The sequence below is a fragment of the Girardinichthys multiradiatus genome, chromosome 3, assembly GCF_021462225.1.
Source record: "Girardinichthys multiradiatus isolate DD_20200921_A chromosome 3, DD_fGirMul_XY1, whole genome shotgun sequence".
NCBI lineage: Eukaryota > Metazoa > Chordata > Actinopteri > Cyprinodontiformes > Goodeidae > Girardinichthys > Girardinichthys multiradiatus.
In genome coordinates, this window is record NC_061796.1 from 26,831,519 (window position 1) to 26,847,018 (window position 15,500).

A 15,500-nucleotide genomic window follows, 5' to 3' on the forward strand; every position below is an offset into this window, starting at 1 on the left:
TCATATTCAGCTTCCTCCCCTGCCTCTTGTTGATGTGCCTCTGGGCATGGCACCTAAGTGAGTGTGGCTGAATGAATGAGGCTTTTGTGTAAAACCACCTTTGGATGGTCGGTATAACTAGAAGTGCACTATTTCAGTTCAGTTCATTTGAATATAGGTCCATACATATTGGGACATTGACAAAATTCTAATCTTTTTGGCTCTATAAACCACCACAATAGATTTGAAATGAAACAACCCAAATGTGCTTTGACTGCAAACTTTCAGCTTTAATTTAAGGGCATTTTCGTCCAAATCAGGTGAACAGGGGGGGGGGGGGGGGGGGGGGGGGAGGGAGAATGTCAAGGTGGTTTCCGGGCTTTGTTAACCTGGCTGGTGGCAAATGGGAAAAAACTGTTCTTGTGGCGTGAGGTTTTGGTCCGGATGGACCGCAGCCTCCTGCCAGAGGGGAGAGTCTCAAAGAGTCTGTGACCGGGGTGGGAGGGATCAGCCAGAATCTTCCCTGCCCGCTTCAGGGTCCTGGAGGTGTACAGTTCCTGGAGCGACAGTAGACTGCAGCCAATCACCTTCTCAGCAGACCGAATGACACGCTGCAGCCTGCCCTTATCCTTGGCTGTAGCAGCGGCGTACCAGATGGTGATGGAGGAGGTGAGGATGGACTCAATGATGGCTGTGTAGAAGTGCACCATCATAGTCTTTGGCAGGTTGAATTTCTTCAGCTGCCGCAGGAAGAACATCCTCTGCTGGGCTTTCTTGTTGAGGGAGCTGATGTTTGGCTCCCACTTGAGATCCTGGGAGATGATGGTTCCCAGGAAGCGGAAAGATTCCACAGTGTCAATTGTGGAGTCACAGAGGGTGACAGAGGGTGATGGGGGCAGGTGCGGCTGGGTTCTGCCTGAAGTCCACAACCATCTCCACTGTCTTTAGAGCGTTGAGCTCAAGGTTGTTCTGGCTGCACCAGTCCAACAGATGGTCCACCTCCCATCTGTACGCGGACTCGTCACCATCAGAGATGAGTCCGATCAGGGTGGTGTCGTCCGCAAACTTCAGAAGCTTGACAGACTGGTGACTGGAGGTGCAGCTGTTGGTGTACAGGGAGAAGAGCAGAGGAGAGAGAACACAGCCTTGGGGGGAACCGGTGCTTATGGTCAGGGAGTCAGAGACGTGCTTCCCCAGCCTCATGCGCTGCTTCCTGTCAGACAGGAAGTCAGTGATCCACCTGCAGGTGGAGTCGGGCACACTCAGCTGGGAGAGCTTCTCTTGTAGCAGAACTGGGACGATGGTGTTGAAGGCAGAGCTGAAATCCACAAACAGGATCCTGGCATAGGTTCCTGTGGAGTCCAGGTGCCGGAGGATGAAGTGAAGGGCTAGGTTGACTGCATCATCTACAGACCTGTTGGCTCTGTAGGCAAACTGCAGGGGGTCCAGGAGGGGGTCGGTGATGTCTTTTAGGTGTGAGAGCACAAGGCGCTCAAAGGACTTCATCACCACAGAGGTCAGGGCGACGGGTCTGAAGTCATTAAGCCCTGTGGTCCTTGGCTTCTTGGGAACAGGGACGATGGTGGAGGACTTGAAGCAGGCTGGCACATAACATGTCTCCAGTGAGGTGTTAAAAATGTCTGTGAAGACTGGAGACAGCTGATCAGCGCAGTGCTTCAGGCTGGCTGGTGAGACAGAATCCGGACCAGCAGCTTTCCGGGGGTTCTGTCTCCTCAAGAGTTTGTTGACGTCCCTCTCCTGGATGGAAAAAGCCATCCTCGGCGTGGATAGGGGGCTGGTGGGGGGGAACTTCAGGGTGGGGGTTGGAGGTGCCAAGGCCCCTCTTGAGGTTGGGGAGGTGGGAGTGGTGGATTGTGGCTGCAGCTGTTGGGGGGCGTCATGGGGGATGGTTGCAGGACTGTCCATTTGTCTTTCAAAGCGGCAGTAGAACTCGTTCAGGTCGTTGGCGAGGCGTCGGTCGTTGACGGAGTGGGGGGCTTTCGGCTTGTAGTTGGTGATTTGCTTGAGCCCTTTCCAGACAGACGCAGAGTCGTTGGCCGAGAACTGGTTTTGGAGCTTCTCAGAGTACAGTCGTTAGGCCTCTTTCACTGCCTTGCCAAACTTGTACTTTGCCTCTCTGTATATGTCTTTGTCCCCACTCCTGAAGGCCTCTTCCTTATCCAGTCTTAACCTTCTGAGTTTAGCTGTGAACCAGGGTTTGTCGTTGTTGTAACTCACCATGGTGCATGATGGTACACAGCTGTCCTCACAGAAGCTGATGTAGGAAGTCACAGCCTCTGTGTACTCGTCCAGACTGTTGGTAGTAGTCCTGAACACATCCCAGTCTGTACAGCCTAAACACGCCTGGAGATTCTCCACAGCCTCACTGCTCCACTTCCTTATCGTCCTCACAACAGGTTTGCAGAGCTTTAGTTTCTGCCTGTATGCAGGAATCAGGTGGACCATGATGTGGTCGGATTGGCCCAGTGCAGCACGTGGGACGGCGTGATAAGCGTCTCTGATGGTGGTGTAACAGTGATCCAGAATGTTGTCCTCTCTGGTCGGACATTTTATAAACTGTCTATATTTGGGGAGTTCGTGGGTGAGATTACCTTTGTTAAAGTCGCCAACGACGATTACTAAGGAGTCCGGGTTGGTCCGCTCCACACTCAGTATCTGGTCGGCGACCTGCACGTTAGCTTGCGGCGGGATGTAAACACCGACCAGGATGAACGAAGCAAACTCACGGGGGGAATAGAAAGGCTTACAGTTTATGATGAAGGCTTCCAGGTCTGGAGAACAGTGCTGCTGAATCACTGTCACGTCGTTGCACCAACCACTGTTGAGGTAAAAACAGATTCCTCCACCTTTCGCTTTGCCGGAGAGTTCCGTGTCTCTGTCCGCTCTGTAGAGCTGGAATCCTGCCAGCTGCAGCGCAGAGTCCGGTATTAATCCACACAGCCACGTCTCCGTGAAGCCCAAAACTGCCGATGAATAAAATGTGTGTCAAAATGTGTGTCAAAGTCAACAATCAACACTTCACTAAAGAGAATACAGAGGATTCGCCACAAGATGCAAACCATTGATGAGCCTAAAAAACAGAAAGGCCAGATTAGAGTTTGACAAAAAACATCTAATATAGCCTTTACAATTGTGAAACCACATTCTATGGATACGTGAGACGAAGATCAACTTGTTCCACAGTGATTGGAAGAGAAGAGTATAGAGAAAGAAAGGGAACTGCTCATGAGTCAAACCATACCACCTCATCAGTAAAGCATGGAGGTAATGTCATGGCAAGGGATTGTATGCCTGCCAATGGAACTGGTTCCCTTGTATTTATTGATGATGTGACTATTTACAAAAGCAGGAGGATGAATTCTGAAGTGTTCCGGGCAATATTATCTGCTCATATTCAGCCAAATGCCTCCAAACTCATTGGACGCCGCTTCACAGTGCAGATGGACAACCACCCGAAGCATACTGCGAAAGCCACCAAAAAGCTTTTTAAATAAGTGGAATGTTATTCAATGGCCAAGTCAATCACCTGACCTGAATCCTATTGAGCATGCATCTCACTTGCTGAAAACAAAAATGAAGGAAAAATGCCCAGAGAATAAGCAGGAACTGAAGACATTTCCAGTAGACGCCTGGCAGAGCATCACCAGGGATGAAACCCAGCGTCTGGTGACGTCTATGCCTTCTAGACTTCAGGCTGTTATTGACTGCAAATAATTTGCAACCAAGTATTGAAAAGGGAAACTTTGATTTATAATTGTTACTTTGTCCCATTACTTTTGGTTCCTTGAAAAGTGGGAGGCACACATTCAAACGGTTGTAATTCCTACACCTTATACCTGATTTGGATGTAAATATCCTCAAATTAAAGCTGAAAGTCTGTGGTTTAAGCACATCTTGGTTCTGTCAGAGCCAAAAACATGAGAATTGAGTTGATGTCCCACTATTTATGGACCTGACTGTACCATTTAATGAAGGGCCTCCTCAGTTTTACATGGGTTTCTATAGATTATTCAAAATGGAAATGTAGTTATACAGAGCTGTGACTAATGTAATTCTGACATGTCAACAATCTAAAGCATCAACAAGGCCTTCAAAAGGCCTAATCCAGCAAAAAGGATGAGAAATACAGTCTAATAAAAGTGTACAAGAATCAATAAACACACCCCAAATAAATTCTGTCTGCAAAAACGTATGTGATTAAAATGTGCATGTCTTCAGAATCCGTTTTTTTTTTTTAAACTACCTGAATGAAGATCTTCTGCTAAATTTAGTCCTAGCACAAGATCTGTCATATTTTTTACTTTGTTAAAAACCTTTGCTCTGAAACATATAGAATGCCAGAGATGTCACCCAGGGCAGCAGAACATTTAGATTTCTTGTCTTTTCTTCACTGAAAGGACAATGCATTACTGATCGCTTGGCTTTCATGGTGCTCTGTTCTACAAGATTAAATTTATCTTATTCTAGATTCAGCATGGACCGTGACCTCTCTTCACTGTAGTGAGGGTTTAGGCTTATTTTTTATGTGCTCACATTCTGTGTTCCTCTCACATCATAAGAGGTGCTGTTTTACAACTACAAGGAAAACAAGAAATTCGCCCATTTATTGCATAAAATCCAAATTGGTGCAAATTCAGTTTAAGTTAAGTAATTTCATTTATCCAACCACATAGTCACATTCAGATCCAGTTACACAATCCATATATATTTAAAATTGGTTGCCAGTTGGTAAAAAGTAGCTTAGCCAACAGCATCAAGACATTAAGTTTGCAGAAATCCTATTTTCTGATCAACCATGTAAGAATAGCAGAAAAGAGGAATTCAATTTTAACTGGCAGAACCCTCCAGCAGAACCAGGTTCAACATAATTGGCCATTTAATGAAACCATCTCGGAGGTGGGAGGACAGCAAATAAACAACAAAGCACTGATCTAGGAGTATGGGTGATGAAAAGGAAAATAGTTCATTTTTGCAATATATCCCTAAGCAGCTTTATCCATGACAGAAACATAGTTAAACAGATAAGTTCTGAGCAACTAGTACCATCTTTGGGAGGAATATCAAAGAGCTCATTAAGTGAATTGCATCCATTAGTTATTATTAAAATCAATGTCCGTGGTACTGTGGTAGTGATCGTAGAGTGTACACTGGTTAAATGCCTGTATGACCCCTATGTTAATTACCAGGGTTGGTGATGCTTTACTGGTTTCTTTAATAAGCAGATTCAGGTATAAAGGTATGGGTGTTTGTGATTCTGCAAAATGGAATACACACAAAAAAACATTAATTATAATTCAATGGATTAACAACTGATATCTGTATATTACATAGAATATTACGGACACCTCCTGAGGTGCCTGAATTTATTTTCCTTTTGATCCTTCACTCAGTGTACAGCGGTGAGGTTTATCTGAAGGGAGCTCACTTCCTGAGATGGTGAGCTCCAGATGCCGGGCTTGGAGGTGAGTAAACATTGGAGGGTGGACAGGGTTTGCTTGAGCTTGAAGCTACGAGGTAGGAGAGCTAGTAGCAGCCAGCTGGAATGGAATCCAAAACTTTCCTTGAAATCTTGAAGCTTGGGAAGCAGTTCAAACGAGGAGTCAGTTGAACCAGAACAGATCTGCAGCGGAGCCTAGAGAGGAACACAGAAACGACGAGGGTTACTATAGGTTTCTGAAGCATTGAAAAACCTATAGCTGGATGGTCGGTATTTGTTACTACATTAGGCAAACACTCAGGGGTAGAAGTGCTGGCCGACTGCTTTCTTACACTCCTCCAGTTTGATGAAGATTGCGAACACCTGTCTCCCTCTCACCTCCAGAGCTCAGATGGCATCTAGTGGTAAGGTAGTGTAAATAGCAGGCAAAAACAAACAGAAAATGCCAGACCCTGAGAGAACTATATTTGTTAACAAATCAAATACACTGTTTAATCATTACTCCGGTCCTGTATTTCATTCACTTATGATATGGAGATCAAGTAACAAAAGGACAACTAAATACAATGGAAGACACAAACACAAGGTAAAAGCCATATGTTCTAAGTAGAAAGAGTTAACAAAAAATGTCCGGAACGACAAACCTAGTTAACAAATTATTCTTATAGAACAGTATACACAACTCGCACACTCTCAAAGATACTTAATAAACGGCATCCAAACTGTACTTCTGATTATTTTCGCCACTTACTTAAACACTGTTTGTTCACATCTTAACGTTACTCTCAAACCGGCTAGACCCCTATTGGCAAGCTAAAAAACTGCATCACAGTCCAGCCTTCAGAATATTAACATTATCAAGCATTCTGTAGCTTTACATGTCATAAAATGTCAAATAAAGGCGAATAAACCAGATAATATGTGCCACGGTTGCATTCTAAGTCAGGAAATCAAACATTTTTATTCAGAATAACATGCAAAATGCTCACAAAATTGAATTAACAACAATATAAATCTATAACATGACATAGCTCCCTTCGCTTCCCAAGGGTGCAAAACCTCTGCAAACATGTAAACTGTGGGTCTCTCACAGGTGGAATGCAGCTAGCTAGAGTCAGCATGAGAGCTAGAATAACACATTGTGTAAATATACATATATACGGTTTGCATCTGTTTCAAAGCAAACATGTTAGACAAAGCAACATAACTGACAGACACCATCGGACTTTCAGATAGAAAACGCTAAACAAATTCCTTCAACTCACCAGTTGGATCGGAACCTGCTGCAGCCCTCTGCAGTGCTTGACGAAACTTCCTTAATACAGATTACTGGATGCACCCTCCTCAACGTGTTATACATGTTACTGGGCCAACAGCTCAAACACTGATGATTTAAAGAGACAGAGCAATTGGTATGAACAAGTAACTTAAATGGTAAATGGCCAGTAATTGTATAGCGCTTTATCAAGTCCCCAGAGACCCCAAAGCGCTTTACAGTACCATGAGTCTTCCACCAATTCATACACACATTCAAACACTGATAGTGGTAGGGTACATTGTAGCCGAAGCTTCCTTGGGTCAGACTGTCGGTAGTGACAGAGCGGGGCTTTGAACTGGCATTACACCGATTACAGGACACAAAGCCCCCCGTCACCCAAACATAAAAGAATTTAAGTATGGCAAAGTATTGATGTTGATTCACAAGTAATCTGAAAAGGCGTGCGCATTCACTTACGCGTGGACAGCTCAACTTCAGTTGGTAAAGCAACAGTTTACAACATCTTGGGGGGACCCAAACCTCGCACCTCTCGTAGACAACGGCATTGTTGTCTAAAAGAGAAATATAGTTGAGCCAAGAAACAGTGGCCAGGCATACCTTCTATGATAACTGAAAACAGAAACAGAACTCAAAGTTAATGGACCCAATAGTCAGGTGTAAGAGAAAGTAGCACAGTGAGGGACAGTTGTTCAGGGCTTACTATAGGGATAGCTCAGGATGAAATAACTACTCTACTTATTAGCTTTATCAAAAAGGAAACTTTTAGCCCTAGTCTTCAAACAAGACAGGATGTCAGCCTCATGGACAAAAACTGGGAACTAGCTCCAGTGGAGAGGAGCCTGGAAACTAAAAGATTTGCCTCCCAGTCCACTTTTAGTAAACCTGCAGCCTGTGAGCCTGAGAGCAAAGAGCTCTGTTGAAAATATATGAAAGAGTCAGCTCTTTAATACAAGATAGAGCTTGATCATAATGAATTTGTAATGTGAGATAAAGATTTTTTATATTCTATTCTGGATTTAATGTGGAGCAGACAAGCTTAAATGGTATTGTATGATTACTTTCAATTTCAAGGACACTTGTCAAATGTAAGCCCGCCCAGTGAATACCAGGCTAGGACTCTTTGGTGTTGTCCATGATATCACAGCTGAAGTGTTTTCTTTTGCTTTAACCAAGGATTGCAGACCCAGTAGATCCTGAAGGGCTCAACAGGTAGAAAGAAGACATAAGAAATCAATTGCTGTAATTTGTCATGGAATGCATTGATACATTTAAACAGCCTATTAAAATCTGCTAACAATTCATTTAAGAAATGTATTTGCTTGACAGAATTATGTGACATGAGTCAAGGTTTACAACAATCATTGTGTGGGTTTTTCTCAAGCTGCCTTTTTACAGTTTGCTTGTTAATTAGCTCTTACCAACAATTAAAACAACAACAAAAAAAAACACATTTGTGTTTTGGAACATCTTCAGTGAAAGGTTAAAATTGGAAACGCTGCTGCCAAATATGAAACCTTTGTGGAGTCCTAAATATGAAGCTCCACATTTGCTGCTCCCTTACCCTTCCAATCTACTGGTGTGCTTCCAATAAGGAATTCTGTGATTGTTTCCTGTGGTTTACCTAACAATCTAGACAACTGTGCAAAACGTTACTGCTCCTGCTTTGTTTTCAGCAGACACTAGCTATTTCCAACTGCTCAGTTGTTTGCTTTCATTATAGTGCGCAATGTGTATTAGAAGACTGTGTTGACATTTTCTGATAACAATTGGATTTTGTTACATTACAGAATTTCAAAAAATGTGCAATATGTAAGTTTATATTATATAACCAAATTAAGTTATAAAAGTAAAGTTATTTAAAAATGTTGAGGATATTTTGGGAAGTGCCAAAAAAAATCCTAGTGAAATTCTTTCATTTAATGATTTTATTTAATCATTAGGATTTTTACATTCTACTGTGCGCCTTTACTTGAATGCGCTATGGAGTTAGAATGTCCCAAAAAAAACTGTGTATAAGCATACCTGGTGGATAAATAATGTCTATCTTTATGTGTAACCTTGTATTCTGTGGTCCTTGGTTTTTAATGTTCAGATCTGGCTTGGTTTCAAGGGTGTTTCTGTGTTTGTGGCAGTGAGTGAATCGTCTGACACGTGCTGGCTTCTTGATTCGCTCCCGTGCTCATTGAAGGCATTGGAAGCAGATAGTGGTGAATAAAAAGGAGCAGAAAGCAATTCATTCTTGCAATCACCATAGTGATAGATACTTTTGAAGCATGCAGGCAGTTTTCCCTGAAATAACAAAGCCAGATAACAAAAGGCCCTTGGGCAGAGATGAAGGACAGAGATGTTAATTAAAACAACATTGTGACTGCAGTCACACAGCCATGTGACAGGTGTGCTGATGCTCCAAGGCCTGCTCTGTAGAAGCAGCAAAGCCTGTAGTTTGAAATATTTTGCATCCAGAACTGGGGGCCAGAACAACACCACTGGTGGAGCAATTGAACAGCACTTGACCAACACACTAGTAGCAAGATGCTAAACAGCACAAGAATTAATAGCAGGGAAGTCCAGATCAAGATTTCTTTTGTCCCCATTAGCAATCCGAGTCATTTAAGAATAGGCATCAGCTAGTACTGAGTTATAGTCTGATACTTTTGTAAAGTTAATAAAATCAATGTCATATTTTCTCTTAAAAATATTATAACAGTATTACACTTAACTCATTCAGCAATGATGTTTTGGATTCTGCAATCTGCTGTCTTAATGTTTTCTGACAGAGATCTATTTTTGCCCCAACTGGAGTTTCAACAGTAGAGCAACTGCTGCTTCAACATGGGTTACTACAACAAAATATTAGGGCCAGGCTGAGATTTTAATTTTTTTGAAATTACGAGAAAAAAGTTATAATATTACGAGAATAAAATCGTAGGCTAATATTACGAGAATAAAGTTGTAATATTACAAGAAAAAAATTGGTAATATTAAGAGTATTAAGTTGTAATATTACAATAAAGTCATAATATTACCAGAATAAGTGGTAACATTACGAGAAAAAAGTAATGACAGATCGTCCTCCACAAAACAAACATTTTCTTCAAGTCCCTGTGGTTCTTTCTTTGAAACAGAAACAGTCATTCACAGAATCGTTTCAAAGTCTTGATACTGGTAATAATTTGATGCTGATGTGCTAAAAGATTAAGAATTTGCTTTTTTGTGAAACCGATACTGAAGTATAACTTCACAAGATACTCAACATGGAAAACTGCGCTTTTTCTGCTAGTTTTCATAACAATTCCGACTTTATTCTGGTAATGTTACGACTTTATTCTGATAATATTACAACTTTATTCTCGTGATATTAACACTTTATTCTTGTAATTTAAAAAAAAAATCTCTTAGCCTGGCTCTAATAATCTGTCGTATGTTACCTTGTTATGTAAGCTACTAAAGTTTTTTGACAATAAATGACCTGAAACATGTCTTACTTTGTTCCTAAACATATATCTGAATTGATAAATACATGTCTAACTCTTGCTGACAGTATTTACATTTTCAGCAGGTTATTGTAGTAATATTACGTAATATTTACATGGTAGCTGTCTGTTTTTAGGAAATTCAGTGGTTTCATATAATTGTTTGCTGATAAAAACTTGCAGAAATTTTTTTTTTCCTGCTTCATAGACTTTGCCCTTTGCTTTGAACTTCTTAAAATTCTATTTATGGTGTGTTTCAGCTGCTATCTGCGTAGCTCTCTTTCCTTCACCAAGAGCTGTTTTTGGATATCTGAGCACAGCCGGGTCAGCGGGTCCCATGCCATGGACCAACATAGACGGAGCTTCAGCAGGAGCTCTAACTCTCTTCCTAAATGTCATTGTAAAGGGTGGAAATCATTTAAATTCTATGGGGGAACCCAGGTTTGATAAGCACAAAACTACATAAACTATACACTCATTTTGCAAGCTGTGCAAATAAAAATAGAATGTAATTGTTAAAAACTGGCCATGTATTTTGCTAGGTGTACTGACCAAATCAAGACGCACACTAACAAAAGTCATACAAAGAGAAGTTTTGAATAAAGGTTTAGTTCAGACCAAGATTTGACCTGGGATCAGATCTCTGAATAGGCTTCATGCTAAGTAATTCCTACCTGCTTTTGGTCCAGGCACATAGTCAAAAGAAAAAAGGAAACTTGTGCTACTAAGTTGATAAAACTTATGGTTATTTCTGCTTTATTTATTTATTTAGTTTTTTATATAATATAGTAGCTACAATAAAGTAATATGAGAAACACAATGATATTTAGGAAAAATTGCTGAACAGTAAGTTCATGTTGGGTATCTAAGGTATCTTGCATGTTAAAGAGGGATTTAAAAACTCATTAATAGATTTTAAATCATGGAAAGAAAGGAGTTCACAGAATACGCGTACACCATTATTTTTTACAGATAATTTTACAAGAAGGAAGTTATTTAATTTCTTTTAAAATAATTAACCAAACAAGCACCTTTCAGGACCTGCTGCTGTTTGCTTATCACCTAAGAATTGGAGTTACACCTGCTTCAGCATCTACTGTCATCTGGACAAAGCAGGCAGCACTGTTAGGGTCATGGCTTTTGGTTTCTCCAGTGTATTTACCACTATTCAGCCTGATTTGATATATAAGAAGACAGGTGGACACTTCCTCTGGATCTTCCCTGGATTAATAATTACCTGACAAACAGTTGATAGTTGGTCAAACTGGAGGGTCGTTTTTCTGACCAGGTGATATCAGAGATAGACAAAGGAAGAGATGATTGATTTTAGGACCAGGAGGACTGTTTCAACCATTACTTTAATCATGAGAGCAGAGGTGGAAGTGGTAGAGGAGCATAAATATCTTAGCATTCACATTGACAGTAGATTGGACTGTGGAAGCCACAATGGAGCTGTATATAAAAAGGGACAGAACACACTGGACTTCTTGAGGAAGCTTAAATTATTCAGTGTTTGCAGCAAGATGTCGCAGATATTAAGTCTGTTGTGGAGAGTGCAAGATTATCTTGAGTAATCTGTTGGGGTAGAAGCATCATAGTCTGTAACTTACTAAAGCTCAACAAGTTTTTACAGAGGGCTGGTTCTGTTGTGGGGATTCTGGGGCCTCTAAAGATGATTGTGCAAAGAAGTATGCCTCAGAAAAAAAGAACATAATAGACAACCAAGACTTTCATAGATCTGCTGCGCCACAGACCTTTATAGGAGATCCATTCTGGTCTTATCTACAGCCATCTATAATGACTCTGTTAGATAGTTATTTCAACTTTTACTAATATGTTTGGAATGAATAAAGTATTTTTCATTTCAGTTTGAATATATATACTTAACTAATGAACCAACAATTAATCAACTGTAACACAATATATTTGCTTAACTATTACATCAGTTACTACACCTTATTTAATAAACAAATATTACTAGGGAAACATGCTCTTTTCAGTATTTTCTTTTTGACAGAATTCAGTCCTCACTAGAAATTCTATAAAGTTTTCCCAAAGTTCGAAATTAACACAAGGGGCAAATTATCAAACATAATAGTTCTTCATTTGTTCCTTTTTTTAAATGAAGGAATGAATTAAATCATTGGTGTGGTATTTTGCCAGCAATTACACAGCAAAAGAAATTATTCAGTTATCTTTAGGGTATTGCTCTTAATACAACTTTCAAATCATGAAAGTATGTGTGCATTTGTCAACATGTTGTGTATGAATTAGAGTTCTCTTGGGGCCACCCAACCTTCATATGGCCTTTAACAGCCAAAAAGATGACTTTCTGTATACCTTCTGTATACCTTGGGCCGGCCCAACATCAGCTGAAAGTTGCGCTAGTACCCTCACTGGTACAAGGAGATCATTGGATCATACACCAATGGAAATAGTAAAAATACAGTTACATTGCGTGTTAATGTCATTCTCATATGTTTTGGTCCTTCAGGCTCTCCATACAGAGATAGGATCACTATTGCCATCCTGCAGCTTCAGGAGGAAGGGAAGCTGCATATGATGAAAGAGAAATGGTGGAGAGGAAATGGCTGCCCAGAGGAGGAGAGTAAGGAGGCCAGTGCCCTTGGTGTTCAAAACATCGGTGGGATCTTCATTGTCCTGGCAGCTGGACTTGTTCTCTCCGTGTTTGTGGCTGTAGGAGAAATTCTGTACAAGTCTAAACAGAATGCACAACTGGAAAAGGTAAAGAATTCATTTGAAATGTTCTATGAAAAATTTAAAGCAATTAAAACTGAATTTCTTACTGTAACCACATATGCCATGAATGGAAGCCTCATGGCAAATGCAAGCTAGTATGAAACAAACTGTGATAATTATAGTGTTGAGTTTGAATAGGGTTATTTATTTCAGAATAGATGGAACTTCACACAGTAATAACAGTGCTATATCATTAACCGTAAGATAAGGATTGGTTTCTTTGCATTTATTCACATAGGCCCAATGGCGACAACGAGATAAGAAACGTGAGGAATTCTGCTGTCACCATGGATCCAAGCTAGACTTTAACCACCATCTCAAATGACCTCAAGAAAACTTCAGAAATTATTTGCCTTTATTTGAGTAATAATATATAGAAAATCCCAAACGTTTTGTTTTTTTGCTTTATCATTTAAATTTTGCTTACAACTGCAAAGGAATGAGAATACTAAGGGAGTTTAATAAAATGTTGGAAGTTCTTGGACTAATACACAGTTGGGTGAAATGAACATCTGTTCAAGGCCACTGCATGATGTTACTTCAACCGCCACATCTAAAACTTCTCACCCTCAGCTGATTCTGTTCATTTCCACCCTGCAACCTGCCACTCAGCTATACTTTAACTAATCTGACTGTTTATATCTGCTGCTTTAAAGGTGATGAATGCAGTAAAAGAAGGCAGTTATGTTTTATTTTCCACTAAACTCTCTGGCACTGACTAGTAGCTAATAAAATGGCCTGCAAGTTCAGAAAAAGATGCATGTAGTGGGTAACAAAACGTATTAAATAATTATATAATATACTGCGCAAAAACTAATACATTGGTGTCAGTCCAACTCTGAATTTATGGATTCAGAGGAAACTGTTGACAGTTTTCTCACAACATTTTTGACCCTAGACGTTTACTTCAACGTAAATGATAATATTGGAAGGGAAGTCAAAATGCAGATACTTACTTCATGAATTATTTGTCTCAGAAACTGAGAAATAGGAGTTGGTTGCTGGAGTTAATTATTGTGAATAAACATGCAGGTGGAATGGTTATTATTTCTGATAGAAAAATGAAGACATTCACAAACATTTTGTAATGACAATAGACACAAGCAGTAAAAACAGTTCAAGGCAACCATTTCTTACCTGAGAAACTTTATGCTCACAATCAACACCCACAAAAAGTGTTCTGAATGGAGGGTGCTGTGTTCTTTGGTGAGAAGAATTCTCCCCTCTTTACTTTCAGAAATCTAGCTTTTTCTATATAGAGGATTTTTGAACACACTATTGTTTTGTTGAGAAAAGTGTCTGTTTTTTGTATGGAGCAATAAGTAGGTTACTGGTTCGGCACATCGTCTTCCATGTAAGGAGGAGCATCCCAAGGCTATTTTGTGCCCGGAAAGTGTTTGTAAATAATATATTAGTATATATATATTAGTTTTAAAATACTTAGGTTTTATGCCTCTAAAATATGAATAGTGGACCTTTAAGGCAAAACTTTAGCTACACTTTAAACCAGTACGTTGAATAGATAGAAATATTTCTATTGAAATGTTTTTCTGATGTTGACTTTTGTGTTCTGGAAATGACAATAAAGTCAACCCAGAAAGTAATTAGCTTGTGATATCAAATAAGTATATTTTAATAATTGATTTTAACATGTTTTCTGTTTGATAGTATCTAGTACTATATCTTGGTTATTTTTTGTAACTGTTGTGCGTTTTTCTTTTTCAGCAGTTTTACACTTTCACAAATCTCACTATTATAAAAGTTAAATATAATTTTTTTATTGAAAATCAATTAAAACCAAAATCTACAAGCACAAATGGATGTACATTTATCACAGGCATTCAACGAAAATAAGCAAAGACAGCAAAAAGTAATATTTTTATGGTTTTAAATAATTTAGTTAAAAATCTCCTTGTAAGATTGTTGTTTCTGTCACCTTCAGTCAAACTATCACGTGTTGTTGAGCTCTTTGTCCAGTCAACCTTGTAAAGGAGATCTTGATCTCAGTGAATTTAATATGGTTTAAAAAAAAGTTAATAGTGAGAATTAGAATAATAACTATCAGATGTATTTTCTGATAATGTCTTCAATTTCAGTTAAAAATATTTTTCAAAATCTCTATTTAGCAAGTAAAAATCGATTCAGGTCTATAACATGAACTGGCATAAATCCTTTTAGTGAAACCTGCGTTTGCCATTTTCATTTCATGGGGAAAAAGAAATATGAATTTATTAGCGGAGCTGTGCAAACCTTCACAGAAAGGTTTATGGAACAGTTGATGTGAAAAAAAAACATTATAATCCAATGTGTTTTAGTTCAGAATCAGAATCAGCTTTATTGTCAAGTTCGTACATACAAACAAGGAATTTGACTCCGGTACACTTTGCTCTTTGGTTTTGTTTTTGTTCTGGGTTAAATTACCTTCTGCAACAATGTTTGTGAAATCATAAAAACTTTCTTCTAATTTATATTCCACATTTAGATTGTGTATACTAAGTGAATAATATCTGAACAACTACATCTGTGTCAGCTGCGGTAAAATGATGATACA

General features: G+C 39.6%; 1 protein-coding gene across 2 annotated transcripts in view; it reads left to right on the plus strand.

The window, feature by feature from the left end:
* grik2 (glutamate receptor, ionotropic, kainate 2) overlaps nucleotides 1–15,500 on the plus strand; it is a 559,972-nt gene that overhangs the window by 496,716 nt on the left and 47,756 nt on the right. Inside the window, exons 15-16 of one of the 2 annotated variants that reach the window (XM_047360664.1) lie at nucleotides 12,684–12,934; nucleotides 13,188–13,215. In XM_047360664.1, coding sequence (XP_047216620.1) covers nucleotides 12,684–12,934; nucleotides 13,188–13,215 — 279 coding nt within the window. The remainder of the gene's footprint in view (nucleotides 1–12,683; nucleotides 12,935–13,187; nucleotides 13,216–15,500) is intronic. The other variant, XM_047360665.1, reaches the window with a different exon arrangement.